The 13,983-nt window shown below is 39.6% G+C and overlaps 1 protein-coding gene across 2 annotated transcripts in view; it reads left to right on the forward strand.

Annotated features, from left to right (window-relative positions):
* LCLAT1 (lysocardiolipin acyltransferase 1) overlaps positions 1 to 13,983 on the forward strand; it is an 85,867-nt gene that overhangs the window by 21,121 nt on the left and 50,763 nt on the right. For both annotated transcript variants that reach the window (XM_033144633.1, XM_033144634.1), the window contains exon 2: positions 8,843 to 9,011. In XM_033144633.1, coding sequence (XP_033000524.1) covers positions 8,847 to 9,011 — 165 coding nt within the window. In that variant the 5' untranslated portion in view covers positions 8,843 to 8,846. The remainder of the gene's footprint in view (positions 1 to 8,842; positions 9,012 to 13,983) is intronic.

Below are 13,983 nucleotides of genomic sequence, written 5' to 3' on the forward strand. Positions count from 1 at the left end.
TAAGGTGCTACTGGAAGGATTTATTATTATTATTTATTTTGTTTTCACACACACACACACACACACACAGAGAGAGAGAGAGAGAGAGAATAATTAACAAACAGGAACAGTTTTGATGGGGGGGGGGAGCTACAAGCTGTGGCTGATTAGTTATTCCTCTCTGGACAATTCTTGCTACTGCTGCTCAAGTCCAGATTGTGTGAGATTTCATGAATAGGAATACAGCTGAGAATAAAAATGAGGCTTCTTTCCATCACTGTATTTATGGAGCAGCTGCTTCACTGTTTGACACCCCTTTTACAGCCATTTCTAAATAACTTACCTGGTGTTCTCAATATGGCTTTTTGGTTTAACACTGAGTTCATTGAGAGTAAGGTCAAATGAGAAGAGGGGATGGAATATTGAGCCATTCATTGTCTCTCTGTGATTTTCTTCTTTTAATGTGGGCATTTTGACACTGGAAAAATCATGTTCCCTACAAAAAACTTATGACCTTCTTGATCTGTCCTTGGTATTTGAGAATATAATTAATATTTTCTTATATTTTGGAAAAAAACCTCTGAGGTAGTTAACAATGTTTTTAATAGAAACATAAATGAAATAACATAATCCTAAAACAACAACCCACTAAAACATCTGTCAAATCTGTCAAACATAATATATAAAACAAGGCAAGAACCAGCTTAACAACATAAAAATCAATGTTAAACTACTGCCTGGGGGTGTTGGAAGTATGTTACCAAGGCTGCTTTAAGGTCATATTTGTTTTGGGTTTTTTTCAGAAATCAAGATGCTCCTTCCTTCTTATATGTGTCTTAATAAAACACTTCCTGATTTCCTCAAACTGTTGCTTGCCATGACTGTGTGTGACTATCCCTCCAAACCAAGATTACAAATCAGACTCACATTCTAAATCTAGCAGTACGTGCATTACGCTTCTGTACGTATGATATAAATCCAGTGATCCACTCCCTTTTTGTCACTGCAATTTAATATTTGAAGAGCTTGAATGGAAGGGAGAGAGAATTCTGCCCAAGTCCTGCTGGGATTTTGATGGGAAGTGATGAAGAAGAAAAAAGGAATAATGGTCTATGCCAGAATAGATACTGTATAAGTTGGGACGCAGGTGGCGCTGTGGTCTAAACCACTGAGCTTTGGGCTTGCCGATCAAAAGGTTGGCCGTTTGAATCCCCGCAACGGAGTGAGCTCCCGTTGCTCGGTCCCAGCTCCTGCCAACCTAGCAGTTCAAAAGCACGCCAAAAAATTCACGTAGATAAATAGGTAGCGCTCTGGCGGCAAGGTAAACGGCGTTTCCGTACTGTACGTGGAAGAAGATAAGTAAAGCAAAGAATTAGTTTAACACGATTTTCAGAAAATATAAACTGTATTCCATGTCACTAGCATAAATTTCACCCCAAATGTTCAATTCAGGATGTGTCTCACATCTTTCATTGTCTTGCATAATAAGGCAATTAACAATATGAAACCAGTATTTGTCTTAAGTTTCAGAACTTATTTGTCATGTTCACAAAGTTCATAAACCTCAGAAAAGATCATGGGATTAAGTGAACATAAATTTATGCCAAAATAAATCTTGTTACTTTTTAAGATATCACAAGACTCCTTTGTTCGTTCGTTCTTTTTAAAGAATAGTACCTATAGATGTTTGAGAAGAGATGCCGGTTTAGTTCTTGATATCCAGAGAAGCCCAGAAGGGTAAAAAAGTTCGGCATCTGTTGAGGGGAGTGGATTGATTGATGACATAGCAAAGTATAAAGAAACCTACCTAATAATTATTTCAGTTTTTTCGATACTTGGTGGAGAAAAGTGTGTATTTGTATTCCTTTGATGATGGTGAGTGAGGTCTGAGTTTTTTGGGGCAGGGCAGAGACGGGGATTGCACCTGATTTGAAATTAGGCTTCTGAATTGGATTGATGGTTCTGAAGATTTTTTTCAGAAGCTGAAAATGCACTTGAAGGTAGAGGTCAGATTTTGGCTACTGTGCAGCTGTTTGGACATTTCTTAATTTTAGAAACAGTTAAGACTTTTATTTTTAACCAGAAGATAGGAATAGATTTCATATTGTTTCATGTCTTTCATGTGATGCAATTCTTCATGCATGCATTCTAGTTTACTGTAGAGGCCAATATCTTGTTTTAAAGCTTTTTTGGAAACCATAAAAGGTTTTGATTTAGTTCAACTGAACTTTAGAATATGAGAAGAAATCATTTTTGCCCCAAACTCACAATAATGCTTCTCCATTAATAGTAGTAGTAAAAATAAATATCTGAATATTCTCAAGCTAAAATAATGGAAAATAGATAATCACAAAGACTAGCACTAGTGAAGAATAGGAATAAGAAATTAATGTCACAGGAAACATTGAGATTATGTTTATCTTTTGTATATAGAAACCTGCCCAGAGAATATTTGTAAAAAGTTTGAAGTGAAACTTTAAGCATGTGATAAAAGTTAAGTTGACATTAAGGAATTAAAGGATTAATTTAAGCAGCTAGGAACAATGGAGTACTGGTAAATTTTGATTTGTAGGACTTAGAGAGGAAGCTGCTTTATACTGAGTCTGACCATTAGTCCATCTAGCTCAGTATTATCTACACTGACTGGCAGCGGCTTCCATTCCTCAACAGCACAGCCTGGAGATAGATGCCAAGGATTGGATCTTTGTTCCTCTGCATTTAAGAGACATGCATGGTCTACAACTGCTGTTCTACACGTCCCCAAAGGCGCTTTCTAAATAAGACAGTCCCATAGCCCATATTCCTAGAGGGAACTGATATACCCTCCACAAGACTTTGAATCAGCTGGCACTCATAGAATACTAAGCAGCAAAAGGTGGGTTTTGTTAGTACAGTATGTTGGAATTTGTCTGGGAAGATAAGAACTCAGATCACTGATCAGCCAAGTGGCATGACTGTGCATAGGTATCTGAAAAGCATCTGAGAAGATGGCAAGGAGAGATGACATGTTTCTTTGTCTTGATTTATGATTAATAAATCTGTAGTTCTTAGTATGTATCCACAAGCCTCAGCCTCTTCTGTTGTGCAGTTCACATTGCGCTCAAGTCTGGGAGGCTTGAGTCACTGATTTATGTTGCACCAGAAGTCGAGGGATCTTCACAGCGGCACGGCTGAGAAGGAGACGATCCAGCTGGGGGCTAGCCAGCTGGCCTTTCAACCCCTGGGTGCTAACAATTTCTTCCATGTTAGTTTGACTGTAAACACAGGATGCAAGAAAGAGCCAATCAGAGAAAGGAACATTGTGATGCATGGAATCATGACATCCATACTGCACACAACATGTTCCCACAAGGTAAATCTGGAGAATGGAAATAAGAATTTCTGTTATCTAATCAGAAATTCTTATAAAATCATTACAAAATGATAATTGACACTCTAGAATCCTCTGTAAGAATCCTCTGTCTAATTGCTTGTGATGTGAAACCATAACAGTTAATTTGATGCATGTATTGTGAAATTTCTTTTGCATTATTTTTAAAAAGAAAAATACAAGAAATAACAGGTTATACTGATGAATGCAGTAGCATTTGTTTTAGGACACTGGAAGGTGCACAAACAGGAGGCTGGATTGCTATTTCACTTGTTTAAAATCTACCAAAAAATTTCTTTCTCAATTTTAGAAAACAATGGAGATACTGTTTCTTGAATTATAATAAACAAAAATTTAAATGATTTGTTTTGAAGATATGGGAAAGTACAAACCTGAAATTTGGAGTTGCTGAATGACTAAGGCTGCAGTCCTAACCCCACTAATATGGGAGGAAGTCTTATTTAATTCAGGAGGACTTAAGTGGACATGTTTAGGATTGCACTATCTGGCTGCATTCTTATACTTGCCTAGGAGCACACCTCGAAGAAGAAGAAGAAGAAGAAGAAGAAGAAGAAGAAGAAGAAGAAGAAGAAGAAAAGTTTGGATTTGATATCCCGCTTTATCACTACCCGAAGGAGTCTCAAAGCAGCTAACATTCTCCTTTTTGTTCCTCCCCCACAACAAACAATCTGTGAGGTAAGTGAGGCTGAGAGACTTCAAAGAAGTGTGACTAGCTCAAGGTCACCCAGCAGCTGCATGTGGAGGAGTGGAGACGCAAACCCGGTCCACCAGATTACGAGCCTACCGCTCTTAACCACTACACCACACTGGCATGTTTAACATTGTACTGTACTGTTAATGGCCTGGTTTGGAAGCTCAGTTCCCACCTCCCCAATTCATAGTTTAGCAGCCAGGTTAGTAAAGTGGTGTTAAATCACGGCATCCCATTTCAAATGTAATGACTAACTTCAGTTTAATTATACCAAGATGCAAGTACCGAGGAAGGAGGCAAAGAAGTACATGGTATTGTAAGTTAGGAACTGACACTGACTAGATCTAACAATTTGTTGAAGTTATTTTTGGAAGGTTATAGTCAATAAATAGTGTAGAATGATTTGGGAATATTTTTACATTAGGGTTTCTATATAGATTAGTATGCTTTTGATTCTCTTGGGAGTTTTGGCTTTGAAATATTTTTGTTTCTTTTATGTGATTTTGTTATGTGTGTTTTGTATGTTTATTATAATAATAAACACTGGAATAAAAATGCAACTGTTTTGGAAAGTTACTTTCTATTCTTAGCCAAGAATGTTTAAAATTAACTGAAAAATAAAACAAAATATTTTAGGATTTACTGTCCCCTGTTACCTGGAAACAGAAAATGTTTTTCTCTTGCTATGGCAACAAGAAAATGTGAATGTACGATAAACCAATAACTTGGAGTTCTGCCACAAAATAGATGAGAAATCTGTTTAGTGCTGCAGTAGAATTGTATCTCAAAATTTCCAGCCTCCACTTTGACCTAATTCTTCCCCACACTTCTCAATCTTTTTGTAGAAGTGGAAAATTACTTGGAATAAAGCTTTTATATGGTATTTTAGAAGGTTTGCGAACTTGTTCCTGTTATAGGAAAAGATGGTTGTTGAGTGTAGGAAAAAATGTTTCCCTAAGCTGATTAACAAAATGGACCATATTGGGATGGAGTTGCTTTTGTTTTGTTTGGACAAAGTAGTAGCAATGGACTGAATTCAGATTTTGAATGACTACTTCTATTGTGTCATTCAGGAGTGGACACATATTTTTAAATTCCTAAGTAGCCTTAGATTTTGAGAAGCAAGCAGTGGATTATGGAGAACTTTGGGTAACCAAGTATCTGGTTGAAACCTTTTATTTAATTCACAGACAGAGACAAAATGACAAAAAGGATGGTAATTTAGTATTTTTCAGTGACAGGAAGGTTTTAAGAATTTATGCCGAAAGCTCAGTGAGAGTTTGCACTGTTCCCCAAGTTTACTGTATAGATTTTAAGTTGACATGAACCTAAGAAGACTGAGATAATGAAGAGCAGCTACTTTCAACCCAACTGTTGGTGCTTAAAGTTCCTTGTTGTTGTTGGCGTCTGTCTCAAGAGACAATGCAGTGTGCTTCCAGGGGTGATTATTCTTACTTGCAGAAGGTGAAATGATACAGAGTGACTTACTCAGGCTCTCACCCTGGCTGTATTCAGAGGCCATGCTTTTACTTCTGAACCTTTGTCAGCTCGCAAACCATCATTTAGGAGGGGCTTGCTTGAAAATTACAGTTTGTGCCAGCTGCTTGCTGTTATACTGTATATTTACTCACCCCACCACACAGCTCACCCAAAATGGAGATAATTAGAGAATGAAAGGAGAATGAAATCAACTACATCCAGTCCACACAACTCCCTTTCCTTACCAAGTGCTTTCCTCTTTTCACACTGCACATGTATTGGAGCATTACAATGGACAAGTACCAATATAGTATGGGATGACAACCAAATTGCAAACCATAAGGTGCTGGTGTGCCACAGAGGTGGGAGTTGCTGCACTTCAAAAATTTTAAGCAGAGTGCTGAGCAGATGGATAGTGAAAGTGGGCAAGCAACTCTAAACCATGGATTGCCTATTATGTATTTGGAAGCAGAAGCCATGGTGTCGGTTCTTAACTATGGTTAGCAGGAACCATGTACGGCATGATGCTTGAATGAAACCCATGGGTTGGTTTACACATAACACTTTCCCATGACTTAATGCTACATGGATGAGCTTTAACAAGCCTAATGGCCAGATTGCTCACCAGAACAAGATGGTTTGAGCATATAACACCAATCCTGGCCCAACTTCATTGGCTGGCAATTAGTTTCCAGGCCCAATTCAAAGAGTTGCTGTTCACTTATAAAGCCTTACACAGCTCAGGACCTCAATACCCTAAGTACCACATCTCCCCATGCAAACTGACCCAGACCCTGCACTTGTTATCTCTATGTCCCCCTCTCCTGAGAATTTTGGAGGATGGTAACACAAGAACGGGCCCTTTCTGTGGTGGCTTCCTGACTGTGGAATGCTATCCCCAGAGAGGCTCACCTGGCACCATTATTTACATTCTTTAGGTGCCAGGGGACATTTATTATGACTATTTTATCATATGGTTATGCTTTTTATTATGTTTTCACTATTGACGTTCTGTAAAACATGTTCTTAATGCTGTACGCCACTCTGGGTTCTTTTGATAAAACGGTAGTATATAAATTGAAATGATGATGATGGAAGTGCAAGCCCCCTTGTATCCAGGAGGAGGACTCCTGCCAAGTTTAGTTTCCGCTTCAGAAAATATTGGCTTTGTATTACTTGTGAACCAGTGATTCTGGCTTAAAGCAAACAGTGGTTAGTTTCTAAAACAAGCGAACCTCAAACCATGGGTTAGCTGACATGTTTTAACTGCTGATTGTGTTTGCATATAATGCTAAGCCATCATGCTTTGACATTTAAAGTAAACTTGGCAGAGGAGGACAAGGAAAGTAAAATGTGAGCCTGATGCTTTGTTGAGACTTGTCTCCATAATGCTGAACCATGATTTAGTGTTACATGCGAACGAGCCCAGCAGCTGCATACACCTCCTGCACTATGTGCATGGACAATAAGCTTGTGCATTTCTACCTCCAGTGCAGCTGTTAAGAGGATATCAGAAACTTTTGCTTCCATCTTCCATTTTCAACTATCCATGTCTTCTTTTTATGGCTGAATCTGGACAAACTGTAGTTAGAGTTAGCTATGATTTATTGAAATAAGCAAAGTTCAAACCATGATTAAGGACCCTGATCTGTTTCAGTAAACTATAGTTAGCATTGTGCACAAAAAGCTAAACCATGGTTCAACATTATGTGTGAACCAAGATAGTGAGTCAGTGGCAGAGGTGGAACTTAATGCTAGTCCTCCCAAATGCAAATTAGGTGGATTGGATAATATTTCCTGCATTGCTTACTAAAAATATTCTCTGGCATTCTGAATGAAAAGCTTGAAAGAAATCCCTCACCTTTATAAGCAGTATGTTTGTTTGTGTTTTGTAAACAACAAGAGACTCCCCCCCCCTGCTCTGTTATTTACCGAAACCAAAAGCCACAATTTTAGAAATTCTGTGCTTGTTTGACACAATGTATTTGTTAGATAATTCATGAGCTCCAATGGCTTTGCCTAATGCAAGGGTCCCCAAACTAAGGCCTGGGGGCCGGATGCAGCCCAATCGTCGTCTTCTCAGTCCGGCCCGCGGATGGTCCTGGAATCAGCGTGTTTCTACATGAGTAGAATGCGTCCATTTATTTAAAATGCATCTCTGGGTTATTTGTGGGGCCTGCCTGGTGTTTTTACATGAGTAGAATGTGTCCTTTTATTTAAAATGCATCTCTGGGTTATTTGTGGGGCCTGCCTGGTGTTTTTACATGAGTAGAATGTGTGCTTTTATTTAAAATGCATCTCTGGGTTATTTGTGGGGCATAGGAATTCATTCATATTTTATTTCAAAATATAGTCCTGCCCCCCCACAAGGTCTGAGGGACAGTGGACTGGCCCCCTGTGGAAAAAGTTTGCTGACCCCTGGCCTGATGGATTGCTTTTCCACTGCTATTCCTCCCCAGCTCCACCAAACTGAAAGCACTAGTTTCCTGTCTGTAGTGTCGTATATGATTTATTCACAATCTGACTTGGGGGCCAGAGCTGGACTGGTACCTGGAGGGAGCAGACTTTAACCCCTTGCCTCTGGTATGGCCTCATTCAGAATCGCATATTCTCACCCCCACCTCAGTATCTCATGTCCCTTTGGTTTTTGAAGTAATGGTTTTATTTAATTATTTTAATTCAACAATTTATACACAGCTTAGCAGCGTAGTTTCTAAGCAGCGTACAGTGAGGTTACAAAGGAGATGCAGCAGATTAAAAAAAGTTATTTTTTACCAAAAAAGCTTCCTTTTGTTCACAAAGTTCCTGTAGTTCAGGGAGGCAGGCGGCCTGTCTGATTTCAACTGGGGGAGAGAGTTAGGCCGACAATACTGAATGCACGGCTCCTGGCAGATGCAAGCTGTGCACCTCAGCCATGTGGGGCCATTGCAGTTTGTGTCTGTTTCAAAACTTTTCAGGGCTCTCTTGGTACAAAAATCCACAAAATCTGTCTGTGCGAAATGGAATGAAAATCACATGCTGAGTACAAATTATAGGGTGGTGGATTCAGTAATGGCGCAAGTTATCTAGGCAGCTATATTGTGGGTTACGCTGGAGGTACAGAGTGGCTTTAAGAAACTGACCATCTCTGGCCTGAGGCTGACTTGCCAACAAACTGGTTTTCTTCCCCTCTCTGTAGTTTCAAATCCAAAATGTATGACAGAAATTGAGTACCGTCAATTGAAAAGCTTGGAGAGGAGCCAATTCGGGAAGACGTCAACATTGAAGCTGTTTCCATAAACACCTTTCTTTCTCTTTTTCAGAGCCATGGTGTCATGGAAAGGGATTTATTTTGTACTTGCACTATTCTTGGGAAGTTTTTTCGGAAGCATTTTCATGCTTGGCCCCTTGCTGCCATTGATGTTTTTCTCCCCGTCTTGGTATCGCTGGATCACTGATCGCGTTGTGGCTACTTGGCTTACACTTCCAGTGGTAAGTTGCTTATATCTTACGTCTTATGAAAAGTCCCAACTGATCAACCCACCCAGTCTTAAAATGCCAAACAATGACTTTTTATATTCAGTATTTGAACTTAGTTTCAGGTATAGGATTGCAACCATGCAACACAACCCTGCTCTGTTCAGTAGACCTTATTACCCTAGGTGTAGCTAGGATTGCAGGCATAATCTTCTATGTGCTGTCAGGATAAGCTTCAGAGCTAATGGCAGAGTGTGATGGACAACTGTGTCTAAACTTGAGACAGAGATGGGAGGTGTCTAGATTGGGAAGACTCTGGCAGATGGCCAAAATGACAAACTATAGAAGGGCTAAGGAAGAACAGCTATCAGATAAGTTAACAGAACTCCTTGTTCTGTTCTGGAATGGAAAATTCAATTATAATATTCAGCAGTCGGCTTTATTGTAAGGTATCTTTGTTTCTTCGTTCTTTGAATGATCCACCTTTAATTATTCATCAACAATTGGTAATGTTTTTTCCTTCTTTTCCATGTAAAATATAGTAATTTATTTGAGAGAGATAAAAAAGTTAGGATTTCCTGGTAGGAATGGTTTGAGATGAACTGCTATGCTTAACAGCTGTAACTCTCAGGTCACTTCTTTCCAGCACATAGTGTCCTCAGCCTAGCAAGGTCACCACCTATTAATCCTAATAGATCAGTATAATGACAGTGAAGAGTCTTTTTAAAATACAGTGGTACCTCGGGTTAAGAACTTAATTCATTCTGGAGGTCCGTTCTTAACCTGAAACTGTTCTTAACCTGAGGTACCACTTTAGCTAATGGGGCCTCCTGCTGCCGCCGCACCGCCAGAGCACAATTTCTGTTCTCATCCTGAAGCAAAGTTATTAACCCGAGGTACTATTTCTGGGTTAGCAGAGTCTGTAACCTGAAGCACCTGTAACCCGAGGTACCACTGTAATTTGTAAGCTTTAGATGGTTAGCAGACCAGTAATATATATATTTTTTTAAAAAAATACATATATATTCCCAGACCTCTTAAATGTTACCTATGTATTTGTGTCACTGTATTGATGGGTTTGTTGTGTTTCTTTTTTAACTCTGCGGCTTAGCAACAACTTTGTTGTTGTTGGTTGTCATGATTTTTGTTTGTAAGCTTACTTGAGGGATAAGGTGACAAGGCAGAGTAGCCATCAAAGCAATGTCCTATGCTGGGTATCTATGTTAACCAGGAGTACATATGCATACATCTCATATAGACCCTAAAAACTATAGAAAAGAAGCACCGGGTGGATGAATGTGAATGAAGCTTGACTACGGTTGCAGCCTATCTTACAATATGCAGAATGCTGGCTGACTGTTGAAGGAAGGGAAAACCAGAGGGAATGGAACAGTGTGTCCTGGAAGATCCTGGTTGGCCAGATGGAACCCTGAACAGGAACATTTCACACTGCAACAATTTGTTGCAGGTGCCACTTGTATTTTAGCATAACGCTGAAATCAGAATGGAAGAAAATGTATATTTAGGTCTGAAGTGCTGTAGTTCAGCCATCTCATCTCCAGCACTATGTTTATGAACTAGTCTCACAGAAACACATGAACACTGCTGTTCATTGTTTAATAAACAACAGTGGGGAGTTATAATTGTGGCCTGAGACTGCAGCCCGAAGAAGATTAATTTGAAGCCAGCTCCACTGAACTCAGTGGGAACTTGGTGAGACTTTAGAAATAAATCAATGTAGGAACAAACGGTTTTCTTCTGATCATGTATTTGATTCATTTCCTGAATTATCGTAATGCCAGCATTTTTAGAGACTCTACCAGGTGTGCCTCCCTCGTCTACAATTCTATGATTCCTGCCTTCTTAAAAAGGATTTCAAATATCTAATAATACTGCACAGAGGCTATGCATTTAGAGGTTTACAAAGATTTAGAATCCATAAATAATCTGTAACATTTAGTCACTAACATATTAATTTGTTTTCTCTGAGCAGAGCTCTGAAATAAAAATTCTGGCTAAATAAGAAGTAAAATTCAAAAATGTTCATTCTTTCGTTCAAGGCTTGATAGCATATTAAAAACCTGTTTTTAATAAGGAACAACTTATTGGCTGATAGTAGAAGTAGTGGAACTTCCAAATATGTCCCATGGTATATGTTTCTTTATCTGCTTTGTCATGCATAAGCCCTGAAGTGACTAATTAAAAGCAATTCATTAACTGCCTCTCTTCAGAAATATTTTTCATGTGCAAGAAGACCAGTTGAGAAGGTTATCATTTATTCTTCATTATTAACATAGTTAGAATAAAAAATGGCAGCAAATCATTAAATTTATTTTCACCTTCTTTGTTAGCGAGCTTTTGAGTTTCTAATTACCCCTCAACCATATTATAGAAATTGAGTTGGAAAATAAGTTGTTTAGATAAATCTCTTTGTTAAAAGATAACACATTCTCTAATTCTCATTTCTTTCATGAGATGATGATGATCACATTTATATCCCATCTTTCCACCAAGGAGCTCAAGGTGGCGTAAATGTATAGAATTTTAGGTATAGAATCGTTGATTTGTACAGTTGGAAGGGACCATCTAGTCCAACCCACTGCAATGCAGGAATCTCAACTAGATCACAGATGACCATCTCTGCTTAAAAGCCCCTGAGGAAGGAGAGTCTACCACCTCTCGTGGGAGTCTGTTCCAGTGTCAAACAGCTCTGACCTTCCCCATTTTATCCCCACAACAACCCTGTGGGTTAATGAGGCTGAGAGGCAGTGAATGGCCCAAGGCCACCCAGTGAGTTTCATGACTGAATGGCTCAGTCCCTAGTGCAGCATTCTAATCACAACACCACACAGGTATTATGTATAGACCAATGACACCCAATAATACCTCCTGTACCCTATCTGATCCACTTCCTGTACCCCGATGTGATCCAACCATTGGAGAACAAAAGTGGCTTCACGTGGGATGGAAAACTTTCCTTCTGTGGAATTCCTTAAGGTGCCTTATTTTAAGATTTAAAGCCATCGAGTCCAGCAATCTTACCTGTAGCGGTGCACAGCCTCTATCTATCTATCTATCTATCTATCTATCTATCTATCTATCTTACTACATTTATGTACTGCAAGCAGCTCAGGGGTGTGTATGTGGCTCTTTACCCTCTTCATTTTATTAGTGTAACAACTCTTTGGGGTAGGTTGGATTGAGAGAGAGTGGCAGACTGGGGATTTGAATCTGTGTCTCCTCAGTCCTAGTCCATCTGTTGCACCACGATGACCCCACGATGCCTTTAGAAAGCTTACAGGTGGGGCATGAGGGCCACATTATCCACTGTTTTCCTCTTTGGAGATATACTTCTTCTGAACATGGGGGCTCCAGTTATCTATTATTACTGATAGGGAAGAATTCCATGAGCAAAACTGAGGTTGAGAAAGTAGGAATGGTTTTGATGGAGGAAGTTGGGCTGGGGAACACTAGCAGCACACACACTTATCGGAGGCACCAGCTACCACTGTGTGTTAATAGTTGTAAGCAACATATTAATGACCAAAACTATCTCTCTCCTGCCTCGATAGATGGTCAGTCCAAATAGCGGTGCAGAGTGTGCTATGCTTTTATAATGGTTCATTTTTAACCTTGATCAATAATAACATGCCAGTACTGCAGTTAGCTGAGTCATCCATTAATGCTTTATGCTCTTTATATAGTTCATTTCACACAGGGAACTAAAAGCCCTTCACAGAGGTAAGTGACATCTCTGTTGATTAGATGAGACATTGTCTGTCTTATTTCCTTGTTCCTTCATCTTTTCTAATTCTAATGCTGTTTTATATTCCAAACGTCAAGGTTTATTTTGGGTTAGAAGGCTTCACTTTTCCCCCTGGGTAGTTCAGGGAGGAAAACTGGTGTTTTGATTCTATTGTGGGTCTGGGTGCCTCCGTCACATTTTCTGCGATTGCAGTTGGTTGTTTTTAACCATCATCTTTGTATCCCAACCTTTCTCTGAAAGGCTCAGGATTGCAGGTCCATAGTTACTTTATTTTCGAAGCAACTCTGTGATCAGTTAGGCAGGAAGAAAGTTATTTCCTCTATAATTTGAAGCTGGATAACCTTAACTGTTCAAATAGTGTAAATACAATTCACTTGCATAGTAATTTTAAAATGTCTTTTCTATTAACAATTCAAGCTGATGTGCAGCTTTTTTATATAAAAAAGACATAACTCATACAAATTATAGCGATATAGATAAATTATGTCAGGGGTAGGGAACGTCTGACTTACAAGCCAATACTCGCCCGTCCTCAATTTGACCCACAAAGCCATTTTCCCAAAGCCACTTCCACCCATCTGCTGACATCATAACATCATCTGATGGGTGGGAAGCTATGGTTAAATCCTGTGTTGGCAGCATTCCTGTTCCAAGCAAGGAACAGGGGAGCAGCACAGCCGAAGCAGCAGGATTTGACCTCCATGCTTGTCAGCTGATAAATCCTGCTTGGTTTGGCTGGATTCCATGCAGCACCTTCCTGATTCAGAAAGGGGGCTGTAAGGAAACTCCTGCTGAAATGGAGGGGGGCACTGGCCTTGCAAGGTGCTTTGAAGTCCTGACTTTGGGACCACAAAGCACCCTGCAACTGACATAATAGGGAAGTCAGGTGATTGACAGGTGGGTTGTCCTGTGAGGCGTATCATGATCAGCCCATGGAGCCAAAAAGCCAAAAAGGTTTCCCACCCCTGAATTAAATGATTCTGTCATGCAGCAAACCACAACCAGATCAGTCTATGGACAGAAAGAGCAGTGTCAGAGAAAGGCATAAAGAGATTGGTGTGGTATGAGGCTTCCCAGAAGTAGTCATCCAAAGGGTAGATGCTATCAGGCAGTAGATCCCACAGCACAGGCAAATCTTGCTTCATGCATGGAAGAGTGAAGGTGTTGGTTGTTTGGGGAGATAAATATGACGGCCTTGAATTAACGTGTCTATTTTCTGCT

The sequence above is a fragment of the Lacerta agilis genome, chromosome 3 (genome assembly GCF_009819535.1).
Source record: "Lacerta agilis isolate rLacAgi1 chromosome 3, rLacAgi1.pri, whole genome shotgun sequence".
Lineage (NCBI taxonomy): Eukaryota > Metazoa > Chordata > Lepidosauria > Squamata > Lacertidae > Lacerta > Lacerta agilis.